The 25,462-nt window shown below is 37.8% G+C and overlaps 1 protein-coding gene across 1 annotated transcript in view; it reads right to left on the bottom strand.

Moving 5' to 3' along the window:
- The window catches only part of ANO3 (anoctamin 3), a 363,106-nt gene that overhangs the window by 55,104 nt on the left and 282,540 nt on the right, over positions 1-25,462 (bottom strand). The window contains exons 8-13 of the mRNA XM_034768757.1: positions 18,347-18,478; positions 16,067-16,173; positions 13,934-13,989; positions 10,401-10,522; positions 8,475-8,609; positions 299-395 (exon numbers count right to left, since the gene is read on the bottom strand). Coding sequence (XP_034624648.1) covers positions 299-395; positions 8,475-8,609; positions 10,401-10,522; positions 13,934-13,989; positions 16,067-16,173; positions 18,347-18,478 — 649 coding nt within the window. The remainder of the gene's footprint in view (positions 1-298; positions 396-8,474; positions 8,610-10,400; positions 10,523-13,933; positions 13,990-16,066; positions 16,174-18,346; positions 18,479-25,462) is intronic.

Here is a 25,462-nt window from a genome sequence, read left to right as displayed (position 1 = left end):
AAACCCTACCAGAAAAAAAAAGTTTGCTGTATTATCGGGGCTCTTCAGATGGACAAAATAGAGGTAAGAAGAAAATGCTCTCAGAAAGTCATTTTTAGAATCAGCTGTTATTGCTTTATCATCAATTGAAAGACAATAGATGCTGAGTAGAAAGGTTGCAAATATTTTTGTCACTGAAAAGTTAGCAGAGCATCACCAAATTGTAGAGGAGCCTTTGCTGAAGTAACAGCAGCAATCATTATGCAGAAAGAATTGACTTTTAGATAGCATCAGCTTGCAGCACAAAACTAATAATTACCTTTGCATATATGCAGCTTTCGTTGAGTTTCTGTAGCGTGCAATTGCGTTCGCACATAGGGCACATGATGGTTTCATTTGCCTCGCAGATCTCTTTGCTTTAGTAGAAAGATGGGAAAATAAAGATGATAAAAAAGGCTTTCAGCATCCTCCACATTTTTCCAGACCCAGGCTACACCATTTATATTCTTAATTGGTTCTTAACATGCCTAGACCGTGAAATAGGCTCTTTAAAAATCTAATTTTCAGTGATCAATTTAATTTAAGAGCCAAATCCTGGTCCCACTGAAATAAAAAGGAGCTTTACAAATAACTTCAGTGCCAACAGGATTTGACCCTAAGCAAATAACACATCATCTTTGGACCTGATACTTCAGTCCCTATTTCTGCTAAACACACATGTATTTCAACAGAAGTATTACATGCATTAGAACTGAAGGACTGGTCCCAGACATCTAACTAGCAAAGTTAGGTAGTACCTTTTATAACACCCTTTAAACACAGGGAGTAGATTCTCAACTGATGTAAACTGGCATAGCTCCGTCAACATTAATGGAGCCATGTCAATTTACATCATCTGAAAGATCTGGGCTAGCATGTGTAAATTAAAAAAAAAAACACATACCACACGGGCATTGACAAGGGGTGAAATCCTGGCCCCAGTGAAGTCCAATGGGAGATTTACATTTACTTAAATAGAGCCAGGATTTCACCCAAGACATTTAATGTCAAAAACATCTAACGCTGGTGGCAACTAGTTTTATAGGGGAGGGGTGAACTCAAAGGGTGGAGAACTTCTAGCATTTGTATTTCAAGTATTTGTGTTAATTTCCTCCAAGACTGAATCATGTCTGGGGACAAAATAAAAAGAGCCAGTCTTCTTATGACATTTCAGTTACCGGTTGGAAAAAAAAAATCCTCAGATATCATACTACTTCAGAAGGCCCTGGTGCTTAAGTACATGAGTAGTCTCATTGACTTCAATGGGACTATTAGCATTCTTAAAGTTAGGCACATGTTTGAGTACCTTGATCAGGACACACAGGAAAATAAAGCAGACACAGGGATGGCTTTTAAAGCAGAAGACAGCAGCTTTTAATAGAGTCAAAGGTTAAGGCCAGAAGGGACCACTGGATCACCTAGTCTGGCCTCCTGTATAGGCCATGACCACCACCCAGCACCTGCACATTAATCCCAATAACTGAAATGAAACCAAAGTATTATAGCCCACAAGAGACTAGACTATTGTGTGCCACAGGAAGAGAATAGGAAGGACCAAGGTGCACCAATGCCCAAGGCCCCCACAATGCAGGGAAATGATTAAGTGAGATATACCCAGTAAATCCTGGAAAGTGACCTATACCCACGTGCTGCTGAGGAAGGCAAAAAACCCAAGGTCACTGTCAGTCTGAACTGCGGGAAAATTTCTTCCCAACCCCACATAAACCTTGAGCATGTGAGCAAGAACCAGCCAGCCAATCACTTGAGAGAGAGATTGCTCGATTCCACCTCAGAGCCCTTCTCTGATGAATGTCCCATCTCCAGTCATGACCATCCATTCCTGATGCTTCAGAGGAAGGAGATTGAAAAAAAAACACAACACAACAATCACCCAGAATACAAAAAACCCTTCCTGACCCCTTCAGGTGGCCAGTTGAAACCCTGAAGCATGAGCTTTTAGGATCAGTAATGGGGATGAAGAGTGTGTAATACCTCACTGTCCCACAAAATATTAGATATTTATTGTGGCTAAGGGTGGTGTTAAATGGGCTCCTTGTTAAATAACCATATCAACTGTTGGCCTCTTTAGCCTAACCCATAGGATTCAAACCACTTCTAAATCCTTTCCCCCTTCCTCCATGAGGGGGCATGAGGGTACGATGAAGGGTATTCCAGTCTGCAAAGACTTGCTCTTCTTCCTACAGGCTAATAGTTATCCTGAGTCCCCCACTCATGTGTACCTCTCGGAGCTGGCCCCTTTGAGTCTCAATGGACACTAGCCACAGGTTACTACAAAATTACCAACTCCATTTAACACACCTTTTAAGTTCCTGTCCTAAGTCCTTATCTTTCTAGCTCTGGCCCAATCAAACATCCCTTTCCCCAGCTGAACTGAGGCTGCAATAGCTCCCTGAGGCAGTAAAAGAGGTATAATACAAATGCAAATGAGTCCAGTTTGATTTCAGTTTACACAAACTCTGCTGGTTTGGGTTCTGTTAAGTATCTCATGGAATCTGAACTCTCAGCTCTAATGAAAACTACAACATTGAACTTGGCATTTATTTACAAATGTGCATTCACATTAAATCCCATTTCTGGAACAATAATGGTGCAGACTGTGCTCTCTCCACTGATGTTTGTATGGGTGTTTGGCTAAATTTTCTCAGCAATGCCAGTCTCTAAATTATTAAATCTTATAAGAAAATTAGGAGTTGTCAAAGAAATTGTTCTAAAAAAATCTCTGAGCAGGAGCAAGCACAGTAGCTGATTTCAGAGATGTGCATCAATGCATGCCTTTGCGTCTAGGAATAGAATTTGGACCTGTATCACAAGTCTTAATATGTAAGGGAATTTTCTTTCAAGCAGTTAACTGAAAAGAATGAGATATCTACAGTATAATACAATAGATGGTGATAATATGAACTATAAAAAACATAAGACAGATTGTGCTGCTGTAACTGAGAATTTAGACATTAAAGTATATACAACATGCAGTTGTAATCTATGCACGATGGTGCTGAAATCTTCTTATAAATTCTGTTTTAAAACCCCAGTTTGTTTCCAACAGCTAAACTCAAAGAAAGTTACAGCAATACTAGCCCAGATGCTTATGAACAATTCTCGGTAAAGCTATTAATTTTTTAGCAAATTTAGCAATCATGACAGATGTCAGGATGACTGCCCTTGCCGCTAAAATCCTCTGAGCAAGAACAGTATAGATAGAAGTGAAAGCATCCCCCTACTTCTTTGCCCAGTGTACGTCAACCCTGACCTGAAGGGCCAACCCCTTTATTGGTGAACAGGTGCTTAAATCTCCATGGCCCGTTCCATCTTGACCTTTCTGAGTTGAGGCTGTCGATAAGAGGAGCAATCATGGGCATGGTTCATGTGATGTGTAGAAATCTCTCAAATGCTAACTACTCTAAAAACAACAAACTTATTTCTACATAAGCCCCTGAACAAAAGGGAGGGGAAAATCTACACCTGTCTTTGATTCTGTGTGGCTTAAATATATGGTTCATTCTGCACATAATTCATCTGAAGAAAAGAATGCAAAATATGGAAAGAATTAGAGCTGTCAAGCGATTAATCGCAGTGTTAAACAATAGAATACAATTTATTTAAATATTTTTGGATGTTTTCTACATTTTCAAATATTGATTTCAATTATAACACAGAATACAACGTGGACAGTGCTCACTTAATATTTATTTTGATTACAAATATTTGCACTGTAAAAAACAAAAGAAATAGCATTTTTAAATTAACCTAATACAAATACTGTAGTGCAATCTCTTTATCATGAAAGTTGAACATACAAATGTAGAATTATATACCAAAAAAACTGCCTTCAAAAAATAAAACAATGTAAAACTTAGAGCCTACAAGTCCACTCAGTCCTATTTCTTGTTCAGCCAATTGCTCAGACAACCAAGTTTGTTTACATTTGCAGGCGATAATGCTGCCCGCTTCATGCACTAAAGATTCATATGTCCCTTCATACTTCAACCACCATTCCAGAGGACATGTGTCCATGCCGATGACGGATTCTGCTTGATAACAATCCAAAGCAGTGTGGACCAATGCAATTTTCATCATCTGAATCAGATGCCACCAGCAAAAGGTTGATTTTCCTTTTTTGGTGGTTCGTGTTCTATAGTTTCCAGATCAGAGTGTTGCTCTTTTAAGACTTCTGAAAGCATGCTCCACACCTCATCCCTCTCAGATTTTGAAAGGCACTTCAGATATTTAAACCTTGGGATGAGCGCTGGAGCTATCTTTAGAAATCTTACGTTGGTACCTTCTTTGCATTTTGTCAAACCTGCAGTGAAAGTGTTCTTAAAATGAACATGTGCTGAGTCATCACCCGAGACTCCTATAACATGAAATATATGGCAGAATGCGGGTAAAACAGAGCAGGAGACATACAATTCTCCCAATGAGTTAAGTCTTAAAAAAAATAATGTGTTAATTAAATTTAATGAGCATCATCAGCATGGAAGCATGTCCTCTGGAATGGTGGCCAAAGCATGAAGGGACATATAAATGTTTAGTATATCTGACACAAGTACCTTGCAATGCCGGCTACAGAAGTCCCATGCGAATGCCTAATCTCACTTTCTGGTAACATTGTAAATAAGAAGAGGGCAGCATTATCTGCTGTAAACGTAAACAGACTTCTTTGTCTTAGCAATTGGCTGAACAAGAACTTACAGGCCTCTAAAGTTTTGCATTGTTTGTTTTTGAGTGCAGTTGTGTAACAAAAAAAAAAATCTACATTTGTAAGTTGCACTTTTACCAGAAAGAGATTACACTATAGTACTTGCATGAGGTGAATTGAAAAATACTGTTTTTTTATCATTTTTACAATGCAAATATTTGTAATAAAAATAATATAAAGTGAGCACTGTACACTTTGTATTCTGTGCTGTAATTGAAATCAATATACTTGAAATTGTAGAAAACATCCAAAATATTTAATACATTTCAATTGGTATTCTACTGTTTAACAGCGTGATTAAAAATGCAATGAATCACGATTAATTTTTTTAATCGTGATTCATTTTTTTGAGTTAATCACGTGAATTAACTGCAATTAATCAACAGCCCAAGAAAGAATTTTAAGAGCTAGGAGGGCCTTCAGTATGTTGCACACATTAAATCTGTCTCACAACCTGGTCAAGAAATGGCAACTTTATCATTAAATATATATCACAATAGAAACAAACAACACAAAAAATATGGGTCGAAATACTGCAGCTTTGTTTGTGCATGTTTGGGCCCGAAGTATATATCTCAAACTGTGTGTCAAAGGTAATTTGATACAGATCCACTGGGTTTTTCTGATATAGCTATATCCATCTCCCAACAAAATCAAGGAACTAGCTGTCACCACTGGAAATCACAGGCTGAGGTTACCATGCATAGCAGCCCTAATACCAATGCGGAGCCCTGGCAACAAAGAATGGGACTTTTGATGGAATGCTCTGCCTTGTCCATCAGCTGTCATAGGGAAATGAAAAGTCCTCTGGCTTGCCAAGCTACTCTGCTGACAGCAGTGAGAAAAACATGTTTTAAAACATGGACCATATATTAATGTTTGTTGGAGATATTTATACTGTATAAAAGGTTAGTTTTTCAATTACCATCTAATTGCATCAGTTCTACAATGCAAGTAAATCAGGGATCGGCAATCTTTCAGACGTGGTGTGCCGAGTCTTCATTTATTCACTCTAATTTAAGGTTTTAAGTGCCAGTAACACATTTTAACATTTTTAGAAGGTCTCTTTCTATACGTCTATAATATATAACTAAATTATTGTTGTATGTAAAGTAAATAAGGTTTTTAAAATGTTTAAGAAGCTTCTTTTAAAATTAAATTAAAATGCAGAGCCCCCCAGACCAGTGGCCAGGACCCGGGCAGTGTGAGTGTCACTGAAAATCAGCTCATGTGCTGCCTTCGGCACGCGTGCCATAGGTTGCCTATCCCTGAAGTAAATGGTACAATGGAGATAAAATGAAAAAGCCAAATGATCAAATTTGCTCCTAAACCACTAGAGGGAGGATTTGTATTTCCCAAGAAGCAGACTTTTACATAACCCTAACAGTTGAATTGACACTACTGAGCAAAGTGCAATTTTTGCAAAACCTAATTTGATCACTGAGCAGGGTTTAAAAAAAAATAAATTATCTGCTCTATGTTCATCAAAGTTAACAAGTTGTGTCACTGATATCCATAAACAGTTTGTTTTACGAGCAAAATCCAAAGTGATATTTACAGTTTGCACATTCCTGATAAGGGGCATTATTAGAATAAAAAGTCAACCTGACATCAATTGGTATTGTACCGAATAATCAAATTTTTGAATAGGTTTTGGGGCAATATGCCAATTTGTCAGATTGACATAATGCCCTGGCACAAAATTAAAATGCTAAATGTTCATTGTTTTCATCCTGATTAAAAAAAAAAAAAAAAACAGTCTTGGAGAAAACAGTTCAGCCAATATCCTGTGATGTACCTTGTGTTTGTGTAATGTAACATCTACAGAGTGCAAAACCAAATAATAAATTACCACCACCACCTACCATTTATATAGCACTTATCCTCTTCAAAGTGATTTATAAACATTGACTAAATAATCCTAGAACCACAGAATATAAAAATGGAAAAGACCTATGAGATCATTTACTTCATCTTCTTGCTAATGGAGGATTCCTTGCTGTCTTCACAATCTAATTTACTAGTATTTTGTTTAATCTTTGCTACCCTACACCAGAATAGGCAGGGACATATTGTAATGAATGGGCTAGTTTGTGTGTGTATCACTGTCTTCTACTGTATAGAATTAGAACTGCTTAACTAAGTGTCAGACTATCAACAGCTAAAATACTTCAGCTCAAATGCTAGGGGCATGTGCTTTTGGAGCAAGATGATCTGAGTTCTATGCCTGCTGTCATTGCCATGCTGTGCAGCATAAAACTCATGTTCCTAGATGACCTAATTTGCTTCTGCTGAGCATTCTGACACCTCTATGTAGATAGTTTTCACACTTCCTCTTGTAGAGGGCCAGTTTCCTCTTTTGTCTGAATAGGTCTTTCATAAAGCAAGGGAAAGTAAGCATTTACAAATAGGGAAATCTGATTGTAAAAATAGAAAAATAGCAAGAGGACACAGGGAGCAGATGTATCTGAAACTACTTTTAACTCGTTTTTAAATTGACTCAATTTCATGTTGTGGGTTTGCCTTTCAAACTTACAACACGGAAAAAACAGTTAAACACCTCAGCACAATCAAATACATAATATTAATAAAAATAGATGGTGTTTGGCTGACATCATAACATCGAATGTTATCTGAAACAGTTAAATCTGAACATTTTGGTTCATAACAGGAAGCCTGACAAAGCTTTAATTAAGCACTGCAGGGGAGACAATATAAAACTTTGTAAAATACAGTATAAAGACAATTTAAAGAAAGGTAAAATGCTCCTTGTTCAAAGGCTAAAATGCATTAATTTTCTACAAAATTTTGCTCCATTAAGGTAACAGTCTGAGCATGCAAAGTAGTAGTAACCACAGACTAAGCTTTATGTTCTATTCCCATGGGTTGTCGTTCTGCATTGAGGAGCTAATCACTCCTAATGGAAAGCTTTGGAAAGAAAAGTCTCTCTTTAGAAATAGTTCTCCTTACAACATATCAGACATTTGCTTTAGCACAAATTCTCTTCACTTATTTCTTAAGTTGATATCATGATCTCCTCCTGGGACAGACCCACATCAGGGGAAATTCACTTTGTGACTTCGGTGGGTTTCATGCTGCACAGCACTTGATTGTGATCTCCCTTACACCAGTATTAAATGAGTGTAACTCCATTGGCTACAATGGAGTTGGCTCTTAATTTACACCAATGTAGCTGAGAGAAGAATTAGGTTCAGAGTTTCAATGACATCATCCCTTTTGGTGGGAAAGGTTTGCAGGGAAGGGTAGAGGTTGAAGTTCTGGAACTGTACTGATGCACCCAGATCTATATGCAATCCCATACTCCAGTCCACAGATCACAAGAGAGAATTTTCATGAGTTCACCTCACTATAGTGAGAACCATTAATGGGTGGTCATTTGCAATTACTTATCTTCAGCACAGTATTTGCTGTATTTCCTTGTACACAGAGTTGGAAATGCTACAAACGCAGCCATAAATTTAGCTACTGTGAATGATAAATGTCCAGTTTTTGATATAAATGGTTACACAGAGGGGATGTAGCTGCTAACATAATTGAGTCCTCAGTTTGATTATTATGAAATGCTATAAGTCTAGCAAATGTTTAAAGTTTGACTGAAGAGATGCAACATTTGGTTTAGGTTGTGCCTGGCTGCTACTTGCATTTTCAACAATGGAACTGGCAAGAATAACTGTCTATTGTGGTTTTAAAAATGGGTTTTTATTGTGCATCATACCTTACTTGGCTAGAATCCATGGTAAACAATCCATAAAGGAAAACAAACAGCCCGACAAGTGCAGCAGGAATGAGCATTCCAGTGTACCATCCCAACCAAGCAAAATAAAGACCAATTTTTTCACCAAAATAGCGCCTGTGTGAAGCAAAAACAAACAGTTTGAAGTAAATGATCAGGCCCATCTTGATAGCATTACAGGAATCCTAAAAGGAAATAATCATTATTAGGTTTATTTTCATGTATTATCTTTTTAGTAGCACTTGTGTGAAATACAATTTTATTTCACTCTGACATAATACTTTAGTGGCACTAATTGCAGACTAAACAATACACACATACTATAAGGAAACAGCTGGAGTGCACTACAATTTTACACTGTTGCAATGATTTAGAGTAGTCAGTAACTTCAGCTCTGTTAAAAGTAGGAATTATAAAACAGCACATTTGTTAGTATTAAATTCAGAAGAGTTGGACACAGTGTTATGCAAATACTTTTGTGTAAAAAAATTACAGAACCCAGCCTGTAGAACTACCATGCAGCTGATATCTCCAGCCCGTAACCAACTTGCACTCCACTTCCCATGACCCGCTGTAGACAAAGACATGGGAAGTTCTGCCTCAAGGGTTTGACAGACAGCAGCTGCATGACTACTGATTGGCTCCCTGCCCTATATAAACCCAAGGTGTGTTCCAGGAAGCGTCCCAGCAAGAGTGTGGATCTTCTGTAGCTGCCATTACTGCTCCTGCTCCTTGCTCTCGAATTCTCGGCTTGATTTGGACTTTGATTCCTGACTAAGAGGCTGAAACCTGACTCAGACTGTGACCCATGGTATGAGCCCTGATCTGGACCTGCCTACATACTCTTCTGGTATTTCCAACCCCAGATTTGCCCCTGCTTTGACTCTTGGCCTTGACTGCCTGTGTTGGGATCCTGACAAGGAAGGTGACATAGATGTAGTCCACTATAAAAAAAAAACAACAACATATGCTGGATTGTCACAGAAATCTATTGTTAGAGCAAAGTGGTACTACATGGTGAACATAAGTTCAAGATTCAGCCTTTATTCTTCAAAAATGGACCAAAAGTTTCCAGAAGAGCTGAGATGGCTGTGAACGTGGCTAGAAAATAAGGCACTGAACCTACAATTTGTTCAGGACAGAAGGACCCCTATACCCATGCACAGCCCCCTTGTCTTCCATGGGACTCTGTGGGGACATAAGGGCCACTCACATGCATCAGATTGCAGGACGAGGACCTAAAATTGACTAGAAATTGACAGTAAGCAGAAATGAAATTGACTTGTCTGTATTCACTGTCCAAGATAAGCGAAATGAAAAAGCAAACACCAGCATTAATTACAGGGAAAAACTGATTTTTAAAATTCTTTTAGTTTTAATAAGCCCTGGTGTTAATAGTAAGATAGGTAAAAGAAATGATACATAAATTCCAACACTGATTGTATCAAAACTAGATTTTTGTTTTAAACTTCGCCAACATTTCTCTCATAAACCCTCGTCCATGCAAATTGATCCATGTGGTAGCAGCCATTTGACGCTACATTGATTTCAAAAGGTCTCTGGCTCGAGTAAGGGTCTGTCTGTGCCAATCAGATTGCAGAATTGAGCCTTAGGCCTTCTCTCTGCAAGTTGTTCCATGAGGGTGAATCTCTCCACCTTCATGGACCCCATTGAAATCAGTAAGACTACACAAGGATCCGCCAACACTGAACAACTAGCAGGACTGAGGCCATGCACTGTAATACCAAGTAGCTAAACTCTATCGAGAAAGCAAAAAGACACATTTTTGCTCAAAAAGTTTTGTTCATTTTAAATATAAAATCCCTGTAATTTTCAGCAGAATGGGTAGGTTACTGCTGCCTAGCTTTTCACATAATTGAAACAAGTTGTGTTACATTGTATGAGTACCTGATTAAATCCAGAGGCTGGTATTTGTACCACATCCCCCACCGTGCCCAGCGCTCATATAATAGGTGTCTGTGATTTTGAGCTCCATGTGTTTTGATGGGATGTCTGCTCTTGTGGCTTCCCTGAATCACAGAAAGAAATAAAAAGATATTTCTGTGTCACTGGGAAAGAAAGAGGCATTAAAAAGATGGCATTTGGATTCAAATATAAATAAGAACATTACTTTTCTGATGACACAGATTTGTTGGTTCATTTATTACTAATAGTTACAAAAATGCAATCCTGAGTTTATTGTTAAGCCTGATATAGTAGAGGTGGTTACAAACTTCTCTGCAATGATGAATTTCCTCTGGGAGATTTAAAGACCAGTGCCAAAGTACTCTTTCCTGACTAACTAGACCCCCACCACTTTTCAGTGGGGATGCACAGGTTGTGGTCTAGTATTTGTATGTCCTGGATATATGGTCATTTGTATATGCATTTATATTCTTCAAATGCTTTTAAACATGGGCATATTTTGCTCTCCTGTGTAATTCAATTGATTTCCAATATGGGGCTCAATTCTTTTCATCTGGGTAACTCCAATAATTTTAATGGAGTTACTTCTGATTTACAGAGAATCGGTAATAACTTTTGTACAAAGATTATTGTAATAGTGTGAAGGGTGTGAATATAGGGGTTCATTCCGTCACACAGGTCCCTTGTCTATCTTTGATATTCCTTGTCATAGATAATGGAAACAATATGAGAAGACCAGAGCTGGTACTATTTTCTCCCCAAAAAATCACTCCCTGAGGCATTAAAAACAAAACTGACCAGAGAGGAATACAAACACTGAGTTATTCATTTTTACCCAAACAACACTTTTATTGGCTTTGTCTGGATTCCATTACAGCTTAACGCACAGTGTTACACTCTAAAATAAAAAGTTATGATGCAGAATTTTCAGGCCCTTCCTAAGTGAAGTCACCAATCTTCCGTGGTTCTACATTCATTTTACTCTGACCACAAGGCAGCATGCCAGTTTAAGGCCATGTTTCCATTTAGTAAGGCATACAATTCTACTGGCCATTCTCTTGCATTTAATGGCATTATGAAGTATGGACTGATTTAGTACACTAGTTTGAAGAGAACGTACAGTCTATTAAATGTTCCGAAGCATCCCGGGTTGCATTAGTTTTAAAATTTCAAACCCAACCATTTTTACAGTTATTTTCTTGAAAATATTCTTCCATTATTTAAAAAGCATCTTTTATTCTCTCTTCTCGAACCCAGCACAGCTTAAGGGCATGACATGACTTACAGTATAGGCAAGCTGCACCCAATTTTCAACACCACAAAATGTTCATGCCGAGAACCACTAGTGTTCCTGCCTAGGGTATGAACTGTAAAATGTATCTGATAACTTCTCAATTGGTATTATTTATGAGCCTGCCACTCGTGAAGGGCCAGTAGGGTGACCAGACAGCAAATGTGAAAAATCGGGACGGGGGTGGGGGGTAATAGGAGCCTATATAAGAAAAAGACCCAAAAATCAGGACTGTCCCTATAAAATCGGGACATCTGGTCACCCTAAGGGCCAGCAATGGAAGAGATGCATTGTGATGGGGAAAAGATGAGAACTCAATGTATAAGACTGGCGACCACCTTCCATCCCGCTGTAAAATTTCTTTTGTCCTATTCAGCCAAGTGCTTCCTTTCTGGAGAGAGCTACCCTCCACCCCCGAGTGAACTAGCAATGATCCAGCAACTGGCTAGAGGGGTTACAGTTCACCATCTCAGAAAGGAGTCCAGTATTGCATGAAATCCACTTCACTGGTTGACTGCTCAAGCCAACCAAACCATGGTATCAGTGGCAGGAGGGGAGGCATAGTTGGCTGCCTTGGCAGGATGCCCAGGATTGATTTTATGACTCTTCAGCCAGTTCAGAAATGTCCCTTCAAGGTTAGCAGTCAGTCACACATGTTGAACCTTGTAGAGTTAAAGATTCCTCTCTCTCTCTATGTTTAAAGATTTTTCAAGCTTGTTTGAGTTTGTGAATCTTCACTTCCCCCTTCCCAACTCTGTGCTTAAAGTAAGAGTCAATTAAAAAAAATAAAGAGACAAAAACAGTAAAGGGTCACATTCTACTCAGTCATGCCCAGGCAATTCCAAAGTCAGTATGGAATCATGGGTGTAGCTCAGTACAAAAATTGGCCTAATGTGGTTTTCTAGCTAAAGAGGAGCCTCTTACCCACCTATACCCCTAAGTAGCCATAAATGGGTGCCATAAATAAAGCAGAACTGTGCTAATATTTTTATTAGAATTTATCTTTTTCTTCTCCTTTTTTCACTGTTTTGCCACAGCAAAATATGAACACAATCACACTCAGGTTGGAGTTGAACTTTTAACTTACTGTATATAATGGGGTGGAAATTCAAAATAAAAAGTAGCTTATCCCGAGTCTTTCATGCAGGTCTTTGTGCTGATCCTTTTATTGCAATTGCAATAAAATAATCGCTCACTAATGTGATTTGTTGAAATAATAATTTGCAATATAACTAGAGACAGTCATCTACACTATAAAAAGAAGCATATATGTGAGACCATGTGAGAGAGTGTGGTTGTAGAAGTGAGATAAAGCTTTCACAGTTATGAGGATTTTTTTCTTCCACTGGAACGGTTAGTATTTCCCTAAAGTCTATAACATCTAGCTGAAGCATTAATAATGAAAATGTGAATGGTATGTCCAGAGTACTGCTCTTTTATCCTCCCCTGCATTAAAGTTTTAATATAAAGAGCAGTTCTTTATCCAACAACCTGGGAAGTTTAAGTCACTTTGAAACACAATGTGGTGTATCACATCCTCAGCTAAAGCAATCTCATGTCTCAGAGTCATAACTGTCAATGTTACAAACTGTCTGATCCATGACATGAAACTCAGTGTAAAGTTCTGCCCTTAATTAGAAAGAACACTAAAAACTTATGATTTGTTTCCTTCTTTCAACCATTTAGGGCCTGACCCAATGCCCTCTGAAATCAATGGGAGTCTTTTCATTGATTTAAATGGGCATTATATCAGATCCTTAATTTATTGATGGGACTATTTTCAAGGTAAAGTTCTATACAACTATACAGATATTGTTTGCACTGCAAATTTTAGTATCAATTTTCCTGTATTTGATCCACTGGAAAGCAAATTAGAAAAACAGAGCATTTTGTATAAAACATGCAACAATAATTTGAGCTAATTGGAACAATTTATGTTCTCTTTAACAATCTCAGAGGCAACGTTCATTTAAAAAATGTACTTAATACAGGACCATTCTAAATCAGTGGGAGAGCATCCCAGAAAGTTATTACTGGGCATTGGACTAGATAAAGATCCAAGCTAGCCCATATCAATGTTGGGAGTGTTATAAATAAAAAGCCCTATCAGAATGCAAAGTAAAATAAAAACATCATAAAGCAAATGTATAGATAAAATAGGATCTCAATGTTAAAATATTTTTTACTTTAAATATAACACTTAAGGCAAAACTAAACCAGCTACCTCATGTGGTGGAAATGCAGCTTCATATGTTCCATTATTGAGTAATCTATTAATACCTAAGCAGAAGAAAAAAAATGAGTTTCAATACCAGTTTTTATACATGCTGTTTCAAGAGCTATTGCATTTCAGCCTATGAATTGAGGAAATGTGATAATGCTAAATAATTGGGTTACTGTTTTAAAAAAAAAGACAATAATCAGTCCTGTGCACAAGTAGAATAACTGTTCATTGTCATTAAGCGTGAAGTTGTGGCTCCCCTTGCTCCCTCAAGATACATGGCTCTTTCTAACTTCAGAGACCTTACTGTGGCTAGTCTCTATACTCTTTTCTTCTGTAGTTCTTTAAGACAGCTCTTCAATGAATGAAGCCCTCTCTAGGGGATATCCAAGGAACTGCCCCTCCATTAAAAAACGGGAAGTTCAGACAACTACTCAGGAACCCTGATGGGAGTACCCAAAATCAATAGTCTCCCAGACAACCCCAAAGAAATCTGGACTTTCAACAGGTCAGAGTGCTGTGCTCTCAAAGACATACCCTGAATCTGCTACCATTGATCTTAATGGGAATTTTGCCATTGGTTTCAATGGAAATAGGTTTGGGTCCCAATTGTCCTCTATTCTTCATGTTTTTTTAGGTGTGCTGCTGCTTTGCTTCCAAGAAAATTTCTCCAGGCAAATGAAAGCAGCAGAAAACCCACAGCCCACCCCATTCACATCAAAGCCATTTAATAGCTAACCTTCAAAGGCAGCCGTTTCTATTTTTCCTAAAATTTCAAATTAAAAAAAAAAGGGAATCAAATGCATCCCTCCCATGAAAAACAACCCTGTCCCTGGGACACATACTCTGGTCTGGCATAGCTGCTTTGTGCTGCACTACAGGCATAATTTAGGCTTAAAACTGGTTTCACTGGATTAGGAAGGATGATCACTCATAAGGTGGTCCTCCAGGTGGCATAGAGGCAGCACAGAATAGGTACCCCTCCCTTCCCTGCTGCTGGCATAGCAGGGAAAAAGGTATGTGGTCAGGATGCATTGTGTTACACCCATTCGAAGCAGCATTTTCAGCCTCCTCTAGCTGTTGGATCCTAGTGCATATTAACTCAGAGACTTCACTAACAGCTAAGCAAGGACAAGTACACAGAGCAGCAGCAGGATCAAGTAATGCAAAGGACACCTTTAAACCACATTTGCCCACCCTTCCCAGCAATTTTGCAGTTTGGCTGTAGATTTGAGGTTCTGGCCCACTACGCTAATGCAATGCTAAGGTTACACATACACAAAATGTTAGGAAATACAGAAGCTAAGATTCTCAAAGTGACATGAATTCATCCCTATTTCACCTAGAATATATGGCGCCTTCCATTACCAGTTAGGCTATTAAATGTATATACAGTTCATACAAGGTGGAGGAGTTAATGTTATCATAACTTTAGCACTCTAATATTTGGGGTTTAAATATCATATTCTTGTATTTGTATTAATAGGTTTAGCTTTTCTTCAGTAGGTGTTTGCAGGAAATTGAACAAATGCTTTAGGAAAATCTACAATATTTGGTATAAATTACACTTGTTTTCCCACAAGAAGAGTGAATTATAACCAGGATCATTGCTGTGAACACTAGTACCCTCTGAAATGTGAAGCATAAACATAAATATTAAATTCTTAAAATGCAAACAAAGTAACATATCATAGTGTACTTATACCTTTTGACAGGAACTGTTCTAACAGCTAATCAGAAGTGAAGCTGAACCATAAGAAACTTTCATCTTCTATGAGGAATACTACTGTATTAATAGCTAACACCACTGGTTTGAATTTAACCCATAAGACAACACTGCACGTCTACAGACAAATGCTTTCACTGGATAAACAACAATGTCTATTTATCCATCAAATTTATAAAATATTTTATGAACCCACTAATCAGAAAATATTATTGATTATCACTGAACAACAATTAGCAGCTTGCAATGCTCAATCAGCTCTATTGCTGACTGAATAAGTCATTCTATGAATACCAGCAATAATTATCTAGTTTATTTAATGAATACTTTTTCTTCTTTCTATAGACTAAAGATATTAGTTCTCATCATAAGACCCAATTTATATTTTTTCTAAGTATCAGAATTCTTACCCATTTTTGATTTGCCATCTTCATACTTCGTTCTCTGTAGCATGTGGTGCACTATTCTACTTCTTGTGGAGTTGCTGAAGAAGCTGTCTTTGTTGTTTATTGTAAAGCTGTTAAAATGATTGATGCCTTTTTATATTTAAAGTAATCCACAGCTTTCAAAGCACAGCTATCCAACAGTTTCTTTTTACCATACTGTACATATATAATAGTAATTCACAGTTGTTACACAAGATGCAGTGATTTACATCTTCAAAGAGTCCTTTCAACACCCTGGAGAAATAGCATGTATCATTCCCATTTTACTGATGGGAGAATGGTCACGGAGGTTAAGACCAAAATTCTCATTAAGTGGCCAGTGATTTGAGATGCCTCAGTTTTTGGGTGTCCAACTAGAACAGGGGTCTCAAACATGTGGCCTCCGGAGTTATTTCCTGCAGCCCGCCATAGGTGCCGACTCCACCGGCAGCCAAGCTTCCCTCAGTCCCTGTCGTCCTCCCTCCCCACCGAGTGCACTGCGTTCCCACTCCTCTGCTTACCTCCCAGCACTTCTTGCCACCAAACAGCTGTTTGGCAGCGTTTAGGACTTTCCAGGAGGGAGGGGGGAAGACCGGGGATGCGGCGCGCTCGGCGGAGGAGGCGGAGAAGAGGCAGGGCCAGGGTGGGGATTTGGGGAAGGGGTTGGAATACGGGCAGGGAGGGGCGAAGTTGGGGCCGAGCCTTTGGTGAAGGGGTTGGAATGGGGGCGGGGAAGGGGTGAGAAGAGGTGGAGCAGGGGCGGGGCCTCATGGAAGGGGTGGAGTGGGGGCGGGGGGGGGCTTTTGTATCTTTGTATGAAAAGGTTTCAGTGATGCGGCCCTAGGGCCTATGTACTAGTCCTCATGTAGCCCTCGTGGTGATTTGAGTTTGAGATTCCTGAACTAGAAACACCTCTGGCCTGATTTTCAGAAGTACTGAGTTTTCTCAAATCCAGTTGAAGTCAATGGGAATTACAGATGTTCAGCACAATCCAGGGTCATCAAATTGCTGGAAAGGCAGCTAACCCAAGGGATGTTGGTGGGGATGGACTTTGACCTCTTGAGGTTCCTTCCACCCCTACATTGACTCTGTGATAACTGCAACTCTAATGCAACTCACCATCTGGGCTGAGATGTCTCAAGTTGGGCACTAATAATAGATGACAGTTTTGAACATAAGAATGGACATATTGAGTCAGACCAAAGGTCCATCTAGCCCAGTATCCTATCTTCTGACAGTGTCCAATGCCAGATGCCCCAAAGGGAATGAACAGAACAGGTAATCAAGTGATCCATCCCCTGTTGCCCATTCCCAGCTTCTGGCAAACAGAAGCTAGGGACACCATCCCTGTCCATCCTGGCTAATAGCCATTGATGGACCTATCCTCCATGAACTTATCTAGTTCTTTTTTGAACCCTGTTATAGTCTTGGCCTTCACAACTTCCTCTGGCAAGGAGTTCCACAGTTTGACTGTGTGTTGTGTGAAAAAATACTTGAAATTTTTGGCCTAAGTGATTGGTCTAATGCCATACAGTGAATTACTGCCCGGGATTAGAATTTAGCTGCTCCCAGTATCATGTGCTGTCCACTAGAATTCACATGAATTTATGGCTCCATTCAAGAGAAGTCAAGCTTTAATTCTACTTTATTAAAATTTTAAGATTAAATAAAAACTAAAAGAGGCATAATACATTAAAATCATGCATTACAAACAAGGAACATTATTCCATAGTACAGCAAAAGCAGAGATGATATGTTAGCCTGAACAGATATGTTTACAGTTTTTAGGTTGTGTATAGAAGATTAAGGGTTTTCTATACATATCTGAGGCAGGAGCATTTGCTGTGTACACAGCTGGCTAAAATCCAAAGTCACTGTTTTCAGCTTGTTCCCAGGGTTTTCCTTCTGTTTCAGCTGAGGGAATACTCTCAGATTTAGCCCAGCTGTTTCTTTAATATGCAAAAACAAACCGGGAGTATTTGTGTTTAATAATGTAGGAGGAGACAGAATAGCATGCTCCCTATTGGAGCGAAATTTTGCCCCTACACTATACTGCTGAACAGCCATCAATGGAAGCTACTGGTGAGTATCAGAGGACAGAATATGGCCCTAAGAGAAAACCAACAGGAAACAGCAAACCTGACACCATGTGTTTGTCAGTGACCATCTGTTAATGATTGCCTTTCTGTCACCTGGAAAGAAGAAATGAGAAAATGAAATGTGCACATGGATCTCTGCTGTTGCATTCTCAGCACCAACACTTACTGGTGGATTCGTGCTCGGCTAAAGGGTGCTGTGTAACAATCTGTCTCTTCCAGGTCAGGGAGGGCCTCCTTGTCAAGCTTCATTGGATTTCTGGGCAACCAACTTTTCAGCTCTCTGATATTCCTCTGCAAACTGGAACAATGACAAGTTAGACTTATGCTCCCAGCTGCACGTCACTTTTGTTGTCATCATAGCTATGTATGCTGGATGAGAATGAACTATAAGCTTGAAATGAAAGCAAGAGAGTGCTTATTTTTTCTAAATTACTAAAACAAAATAAAAAAAAAGTCAATGGTTACGTTATTTGTGGCCCAATCTTTTGGACCTCACTCAAACACCATTCCCACTGCCATCAATGGGAGTTTTGTCGAGCAAGCATGGCAGGAGGAAGGTAATAGCATACTGCTTTAGAGAATGACTCTCTGCGTTGCAATTTCTTCCCAAGGTAGCTCGTTTGGAGCAATTACAATGTCCACCCTTACTCAAGTATATGCTTAAAGTGCTTACTCTAAGATATAAACACAAACCCTTTAGATACCTCATACGCAAATTTCCCTCTTTTAAAGTGAGAATTAAAAATATAGTCCTTAATTGTATATTTATGAACCTGGTCCCTGGCACATTTAATTAAATCTCCATATGATTTGTAGAGCTCTGTCAAAATCTACATATTGTTATATCCCTTCAGAGTATAAGAACAAGTCAAGTAAAACAAGAATACTTTAGAGCAAAAGATGAAAAATTGTCATACAATCAGCATTTAGACAAAAACTGATGATAATTTTCTGCAATTTTCTAAAGAGTCAGGTTATCACACAATTATAGGATTTAGTTCTATGTCTGTGCTTAGTCTTTATATAGGCAAAACTCCCTGACTCCCCCCATGAGAGATGTGCTTACCTAAGGATGTCAGAACTCAGTTTATAGAAATTAGAGATGGAAGAGATCTATTAGGTAATCTAGTTAATTCCCAAACAATGACAATTCTTCCCTTCAACTTTGCCTGATTCTGTATTCCTTGCACCTCCAAACTCTCCTCCCATTGAAGTGAATGGGAATTTTGTGTGTTCAAGGAATACTGGATTGGGTCTCATATTATGATATATTATATCTTTGGAGGCATGGCTGAGTGTCAAGACACCCTAATTACAGCTATATTTTTCAACTGGGTTAAGGCCTGGTTTCCACAAGCTGCATCTGCATTTTGTACCCACAAAATGAATCCAGGGCACAAATCTGGGTACTTACTCTTATAAATATCTAATTTACATCTGCAATTAAACTGCTAATTGGGTATGGTAGTCAGAGATACAACTACTTGGAATGAGCCCACTTTTTTGTTATGGGAGCAAAAATGTAGGCATGAATTTTGCACCTGCAATTTTAACTTAGAAAGGGAGACTACCCTTCAGAAAAATTACTCTCACAATCAGCAAAGAAACACAGTACAAAAGAAAAGCCAATAACTACTGCTACCAAAAAAAAAAAAAATATTGTGTACATTTATTATTTAGAATCGTAAAATGTAGAGCCAGACTCTCATATAATCCTAATCAGGCCATTTGCATCTAGCAGTTAAAGTTATGGGGAAATATTTTGCATCTGCCATGAAAATACCCCATGAATTAAGCTGAAAGAAAAAAGTGGAATATAAGTGCGATTGCTGAAAAAGCTTATTTTAAATTGGCAGCAGGCTGCATAGTACGAGCACTCAGGCTTTTCCATTAATTTTTCATTTTCAGGGAGAATCTAACATTAAAAAAAAGCTTCAGGATGACACTGAGAAGCATAAAGTTCCCCAGTCCAATTGCATATGTGCTTATTTATTTTTTCCAAACAAGCGGTCTAGTTTTAAATTGCAAAAACCAAAAAACAACCACCCCTCTACCCACTGCTGCTGTTGAAAGACCCAATCTTGCAAATGTACTCTTGAGTCTAATAGAGCTGAGTCACAGGAATAGAGCTGCTTACATGTGTAAGCATTTGCAGGATGAGGCCATACGATTTTATTTTTCAGATTAGTCTGTCTCCTACTGGGGTTTTACATACTGCAAACACATTTTTGCTGCCAGTTAGTGCAAAGCACAGATTAAATTTAGTATTTATGGATTGGGTTTGGGAATAGCAGGGCTGACTTTCCTCTCACCTGGTGTAATTATATGGGCATCAATTTAGTTACTGCTAAGTTACACTAGTGTGAGAAGAGAATGATCCCCACTGCATCTAGAGCCCAATCCTACTTTCACAGAAGTCAGCATTAGTCTTTCCGTTTTTTTCAACGGGAGTCGCATCAGGACCTTACTGTACTTTAATGTACACCCTGACACCAGATTCTTGAAATTTCTACATTCCCTTGGAATTTGTTAGTCTATTGTATTTGAGGGACATGATTCCATCAGTTACTAGACTTTGTGGGCCAAGAAATATAATTGAGTTAATAAAGGACAAACACAGAAAACACAGTTCTCAGACAGGATTGTCACTTCGCTTTTTCTGCCAAACATATGGTCCGGCTCTGCCACTTTTACTCATTCTGGTTAGTACTTAACTCCATAAGTTGTTTCACCCGTGGGATGGGACTGACTGCTTGTAGAATGAAGTACTACTCAGCCCAAGTAAGGGTTGGAGTTTCTTCATTTTTCTGTCTTATGGACAGATTTATTCTTTTTAAAGCTAAGAATCAAACTTTTCTTTTTATAAAAAGCTGTCAGTTTGTGATAATAAATCAGATTTTTGCATTGGTTTCTAATTTTTATTCTTAATTTAGGTCCTTTCCCAGAGTTTTCATTCAATTTCTTACTCTGTTTCAGACAAATAAGTTTGTTATGGATTCTCAAACTTCAGTAAAGACATGAAGGTGATAAAAGAGTAGTCTGACTAATCTGTCAATGTACATTTAACTCCAAATCACAGGACTGGATTCTCGCACTGTTGCACAAATGGAGCAGTACCTTAGTTCCTGAGTAATCCAACTGAATTCAACGGGACTACTCACTAAATTGTGACTCAACGTGAGTAAAGGTGGCAGAATTTAGCTTGTAATGAATAACTCTTGTAAAGTCAGGATTTTGTGATGGAAGGAGAGATCAGACAGGTCACAATGGAAGAAAATTCCATGGGCCAAATTCTGTGCACAGCTACATTCCAACTGAAAATACCTAGTGTTGCAACACTAACAGTTGTAAAAGTAATTGTCTTATAATGACTATAAAATGTTACTCTGCAATACCATTGCATTTTATCTGACATAACAAGAAAAGTTAAATCCTTCATTTATGAATAGATTTCACTTAGTCATGACAATGATCCCTTCCCTAAGTTAGTATGATTCCTATCGGAAATCTTCAACTTAATTGCACTTTTATGGTCTTTTGCAGAATTGTGTGTTCATAAACCTTTCAGACTAAATCTCAGGAGTTATCCTAACTTTTCCATTTATCCTCATATTCCTTAAAAAAAAAATGAATAATTCTGGTTTGGGAAAAAACCCTTAACTATATATGTTATTGCAACTGTTGATATTATTTAGGTATCAATGCTGTGCCAAAATCGCGCAGTTCTTGGTCAGTATATATACTCCCATGACTGAAAGATTTGGCTTAGAACTATCAGCCCTTTTAGTTCTCTTTACATTGTTACAACTATCGTACTCAATAGTGGCATGAAATTTCAGCATTAGGCAATTGTCACTGGCCAGATTAAAGGTTCCTGACATCAGCATCATCTTCTATTTTCATAGATTTCACACAGGTAGTTTTCCTGTTTGTTCACAGTAAGTTTCTTCAATATACTGATAGATCAAGTTATATAAAGTCTCCAAGCAAAATTGTCCAACTTTGGTGCCTAACATTAGGCACCTAAATAAGCAGCTTGAGTATCAGAGGAGCTAAACTCTCATTGCTCTCCTTGACATTAATGGACTAATTAGCCTTGTAGTCACTAGGAGATAAATTCTAATATACTTCTATATCCATTACACCTAAGTAACATGCCTAACTTTAGGCATCTAGATTTAATAAGCATCACTGTATATTAAAAAAAAAAAAGACTTTTTTTCCTGGAAGACTAGATTGTGACTGGACTGTCCACATCTATATGGTGTGAATCCAGTCTCAGCTGGTAATGTCTTTATAACCTAATAGCTGTGCAACTGAGTGAGGGCCAATGTCCACATCAGTAGAAACATACTAGCACCACAATTAGCACACTTGTCAATGGAAGGTTAAAGGATGCATTTCCAGACTGAACTATTTTACATCTAGAGGAAGTTCTCTATATCAGGGCTAAGGCACATTAGTAGGCAAACTGTATTTCTGCTGAACTGTGTTGTGAACAAAGACTATTCCAATTTCCAGGATGACATCTGCAAATACACCAGTCAGACACCTTACATTAGCGTTAAATTCACTTACAAAATAGAAAGAAAAAGCTTTTTCTTAATGGTGAATCAGCTGAGTTGTCTGCATTCTCAGAGTATAACATTGTATGTACTGAGACATCCCATGCTACCTGCTACTAGCCAATTACCATATGTGAGGACAGGAGATATCAGATTCTATTTAACTCACACTGCCTTTTCTGCAATTTTACATTAATTCTTTTTTGTATAATTTGTGATCACTTAATGGTGTCTTATAAACTTGCTGGGCAACCAAGTGTCATTGTCTAACCTGAGTTTCGTAGATATGTGGGTTGCATGAAGGCTCTTATGGGTTGACCTTAAAAAGTCTTGCTCATGTGGGTAGTGATTACTCTCCCAATTAGTTTCTTTTAAGTCAAGTCAGGCTAAGGGTTTGCAGTATCCAGCTGTTAGGATTAAAATTTATGAAAAGGGCAACAGCAGCAGTTATTTTGTTCAAAACTGGCTCTACAGTGTATTTATCAACATTAGACCTGCAAAGGATGATATAGAGATTCAAAGTAAGTAGGCTCTGAAAGAAAATCCAGGTCTCCATTTATATGTTAATTTTTATGGGGCTTGTAGAGAAACTCTCATAACAAAAAATAAACAGATAAATATATAGTTTATTCTGTAGTTAGATATTGCAATAAATAAACCAAACAAATCACAAAGCTATACATACCTATATCATAACCAGGAAAAGCTATTATGACCAATAAATGGTTCAGTACTCCAAAATTCAGATGTTGTTGAACATAAAAAAACTGCATGTTACCATACGCATACACAATGGAATAAATCAAGGATTTAACTTAAGTACACGAAGCACCAGAATACCCAGCTACTGCAATTCACATGTAAGCTAGGTCATTTTCAATTCTGCAAACTTCTGATGAAGGAAGATTGGAATGTATCCTTCAATTTCTAATACTTAGAAGTAAAAACTAGAGCTGAGAAAATAATTGATTTTGTTCAGGGGGCAAATCAGATTCATTTGATTTCAAAGATTCATTTGAAACTTTTCCCATGTTTGGTTTCATTTTCAGGTGTTTTAACCCTACCCTTTTAATACCTCTACTTAAATTTCAAAACGAAATATCATTTTGAAACAAAAAAGTTAAATCATTTCATTTTCAAAATGTTGAAACATACATTTCCAATGATTTTCTTCAGCCAGAACAATTCACCAAATTGGACTTGAATTCACAATTAGTTTCTATAGACCCTAGACTGATTTTTTTTTTTTCAGAAAATGAACTATTCGTCTGCAAAATTTTGCCCAGCTCTAGTAAAAAATTCAATTAGAGATGGCAACTATGTTATTATAATTCATAATTGCCCAGATTTTGTGGCTAAACCAGAATTAAAATATTATGTAAACATTTTGCTGTGTATAGTAGAATTTATTTTGGTGTTTTCCTCAATATGAGTCTTAAAAGAAAAAAGAAAAAAAATTAGTCTGTCTGAAAAATCAGAGCCAAAAGACAAACAAAAATCTTTTAGGTCATCTAGTCTGAAGTCTGGGAGAATTCAGACAATTTCTGATATGTGCTTTCTTTATCTGCAATGTATTTACTTGCAGACTTTTAAAGTATGAATTATTTAGCCTTAGAGTACGATCTTGCTGTTCCTGTAGAATGTGGAGATATGAGTGGCAGTACAAGGACATCATGATCAGGTACATATTCACTTAATCGAGTGATTTAATAAATGAGCTGGTAAAAACACAGATATTTGATCCCATAGACAATAGAACTCTGATCCTGTAAGCATTCCATTGACTTCAATGGAAGTCCCATTCATGGAGAACATGATGTCCTTGTACTCCATGACCCCGTAACAGCTCTTAATTTATTACATTCTTTACTTACAAATATACATATTCCTAAGCGAGGATGGTTATCTATCTGTACACTATGGACTAGATCCTCAGCTGGTGTAAATGGGCATAGTTCTATTAAATGCAATAGGATTATGTCAGTTTACACCAGCTTAAGATCTGGTGTCATAACCACAATCCAACTCCCACTGAAGTCAATGGAAAGACTCCAATTAACTTCTATGAAAACTGGATCAGGCCCTAAAGCCACATACTACAGAGAGATGTAGAAAAATATTGGGGTTCACTAACTAGCAAATGCATTTTTTAAAGCTAGAATTAATGACAGTTTCTGCAAGGAGAGAGCCTTATTTCACCATGAAAAACAAACAAACAAACAAAAAAAAACCAAAACAAAACAAAAAACCCCACACTCCTGTTTCCATTGCTCTACTCCAAGAGTTGCCATTTTGCTGCAGGAAATATCAGTATTTCATCCTGGATAAAGACTGTGAAGTAAAATTACCCATTTTGCGTATCTTTAATATGCCAATTTTGAAGTAAATTTAGGGTGACAAAAATGAAGTGTGCGCATGCACAGAACTTTCCTAAACAACAGGTCCAATTCTGCAGTGATTATTTATGAGCAAGTCCCACAGGACTGAATAGGTGTGGAACATCTACAGAATTACTCCTAATACATGAATATCATCATGAATTTTTAAAATATGACACCAGGGGTATTAAAAATCAAATCCTGCCTGTGCAGATACATCTGAGATTAGAATTTGTCCCCAATACGCAAAACAGTCTAATAAACTATAATCTTTTATTTAAAAATGAAGTAGGAGTGATGAGAAATATTCATTTTAATGTAGTTCTTTATTCTAGTTCT

The sequence above is a fragment of the Trachemys scripta genome, chromosome 4 (genome assembly GCF_013100865.1).
Source record: "Trachemys scripta elegans isolate TJP31775 chromosome 4, CAS_Tse_1.0, whole genome shotgun sequence".
NCBI lineage: Eukaryota > Metazoa > Chordata > Testudines > Emydidae > Trachemys > Trachemys scripta.
This window is presented reverse-complemented; position numbering and strand designations above follow the sequence as displayed.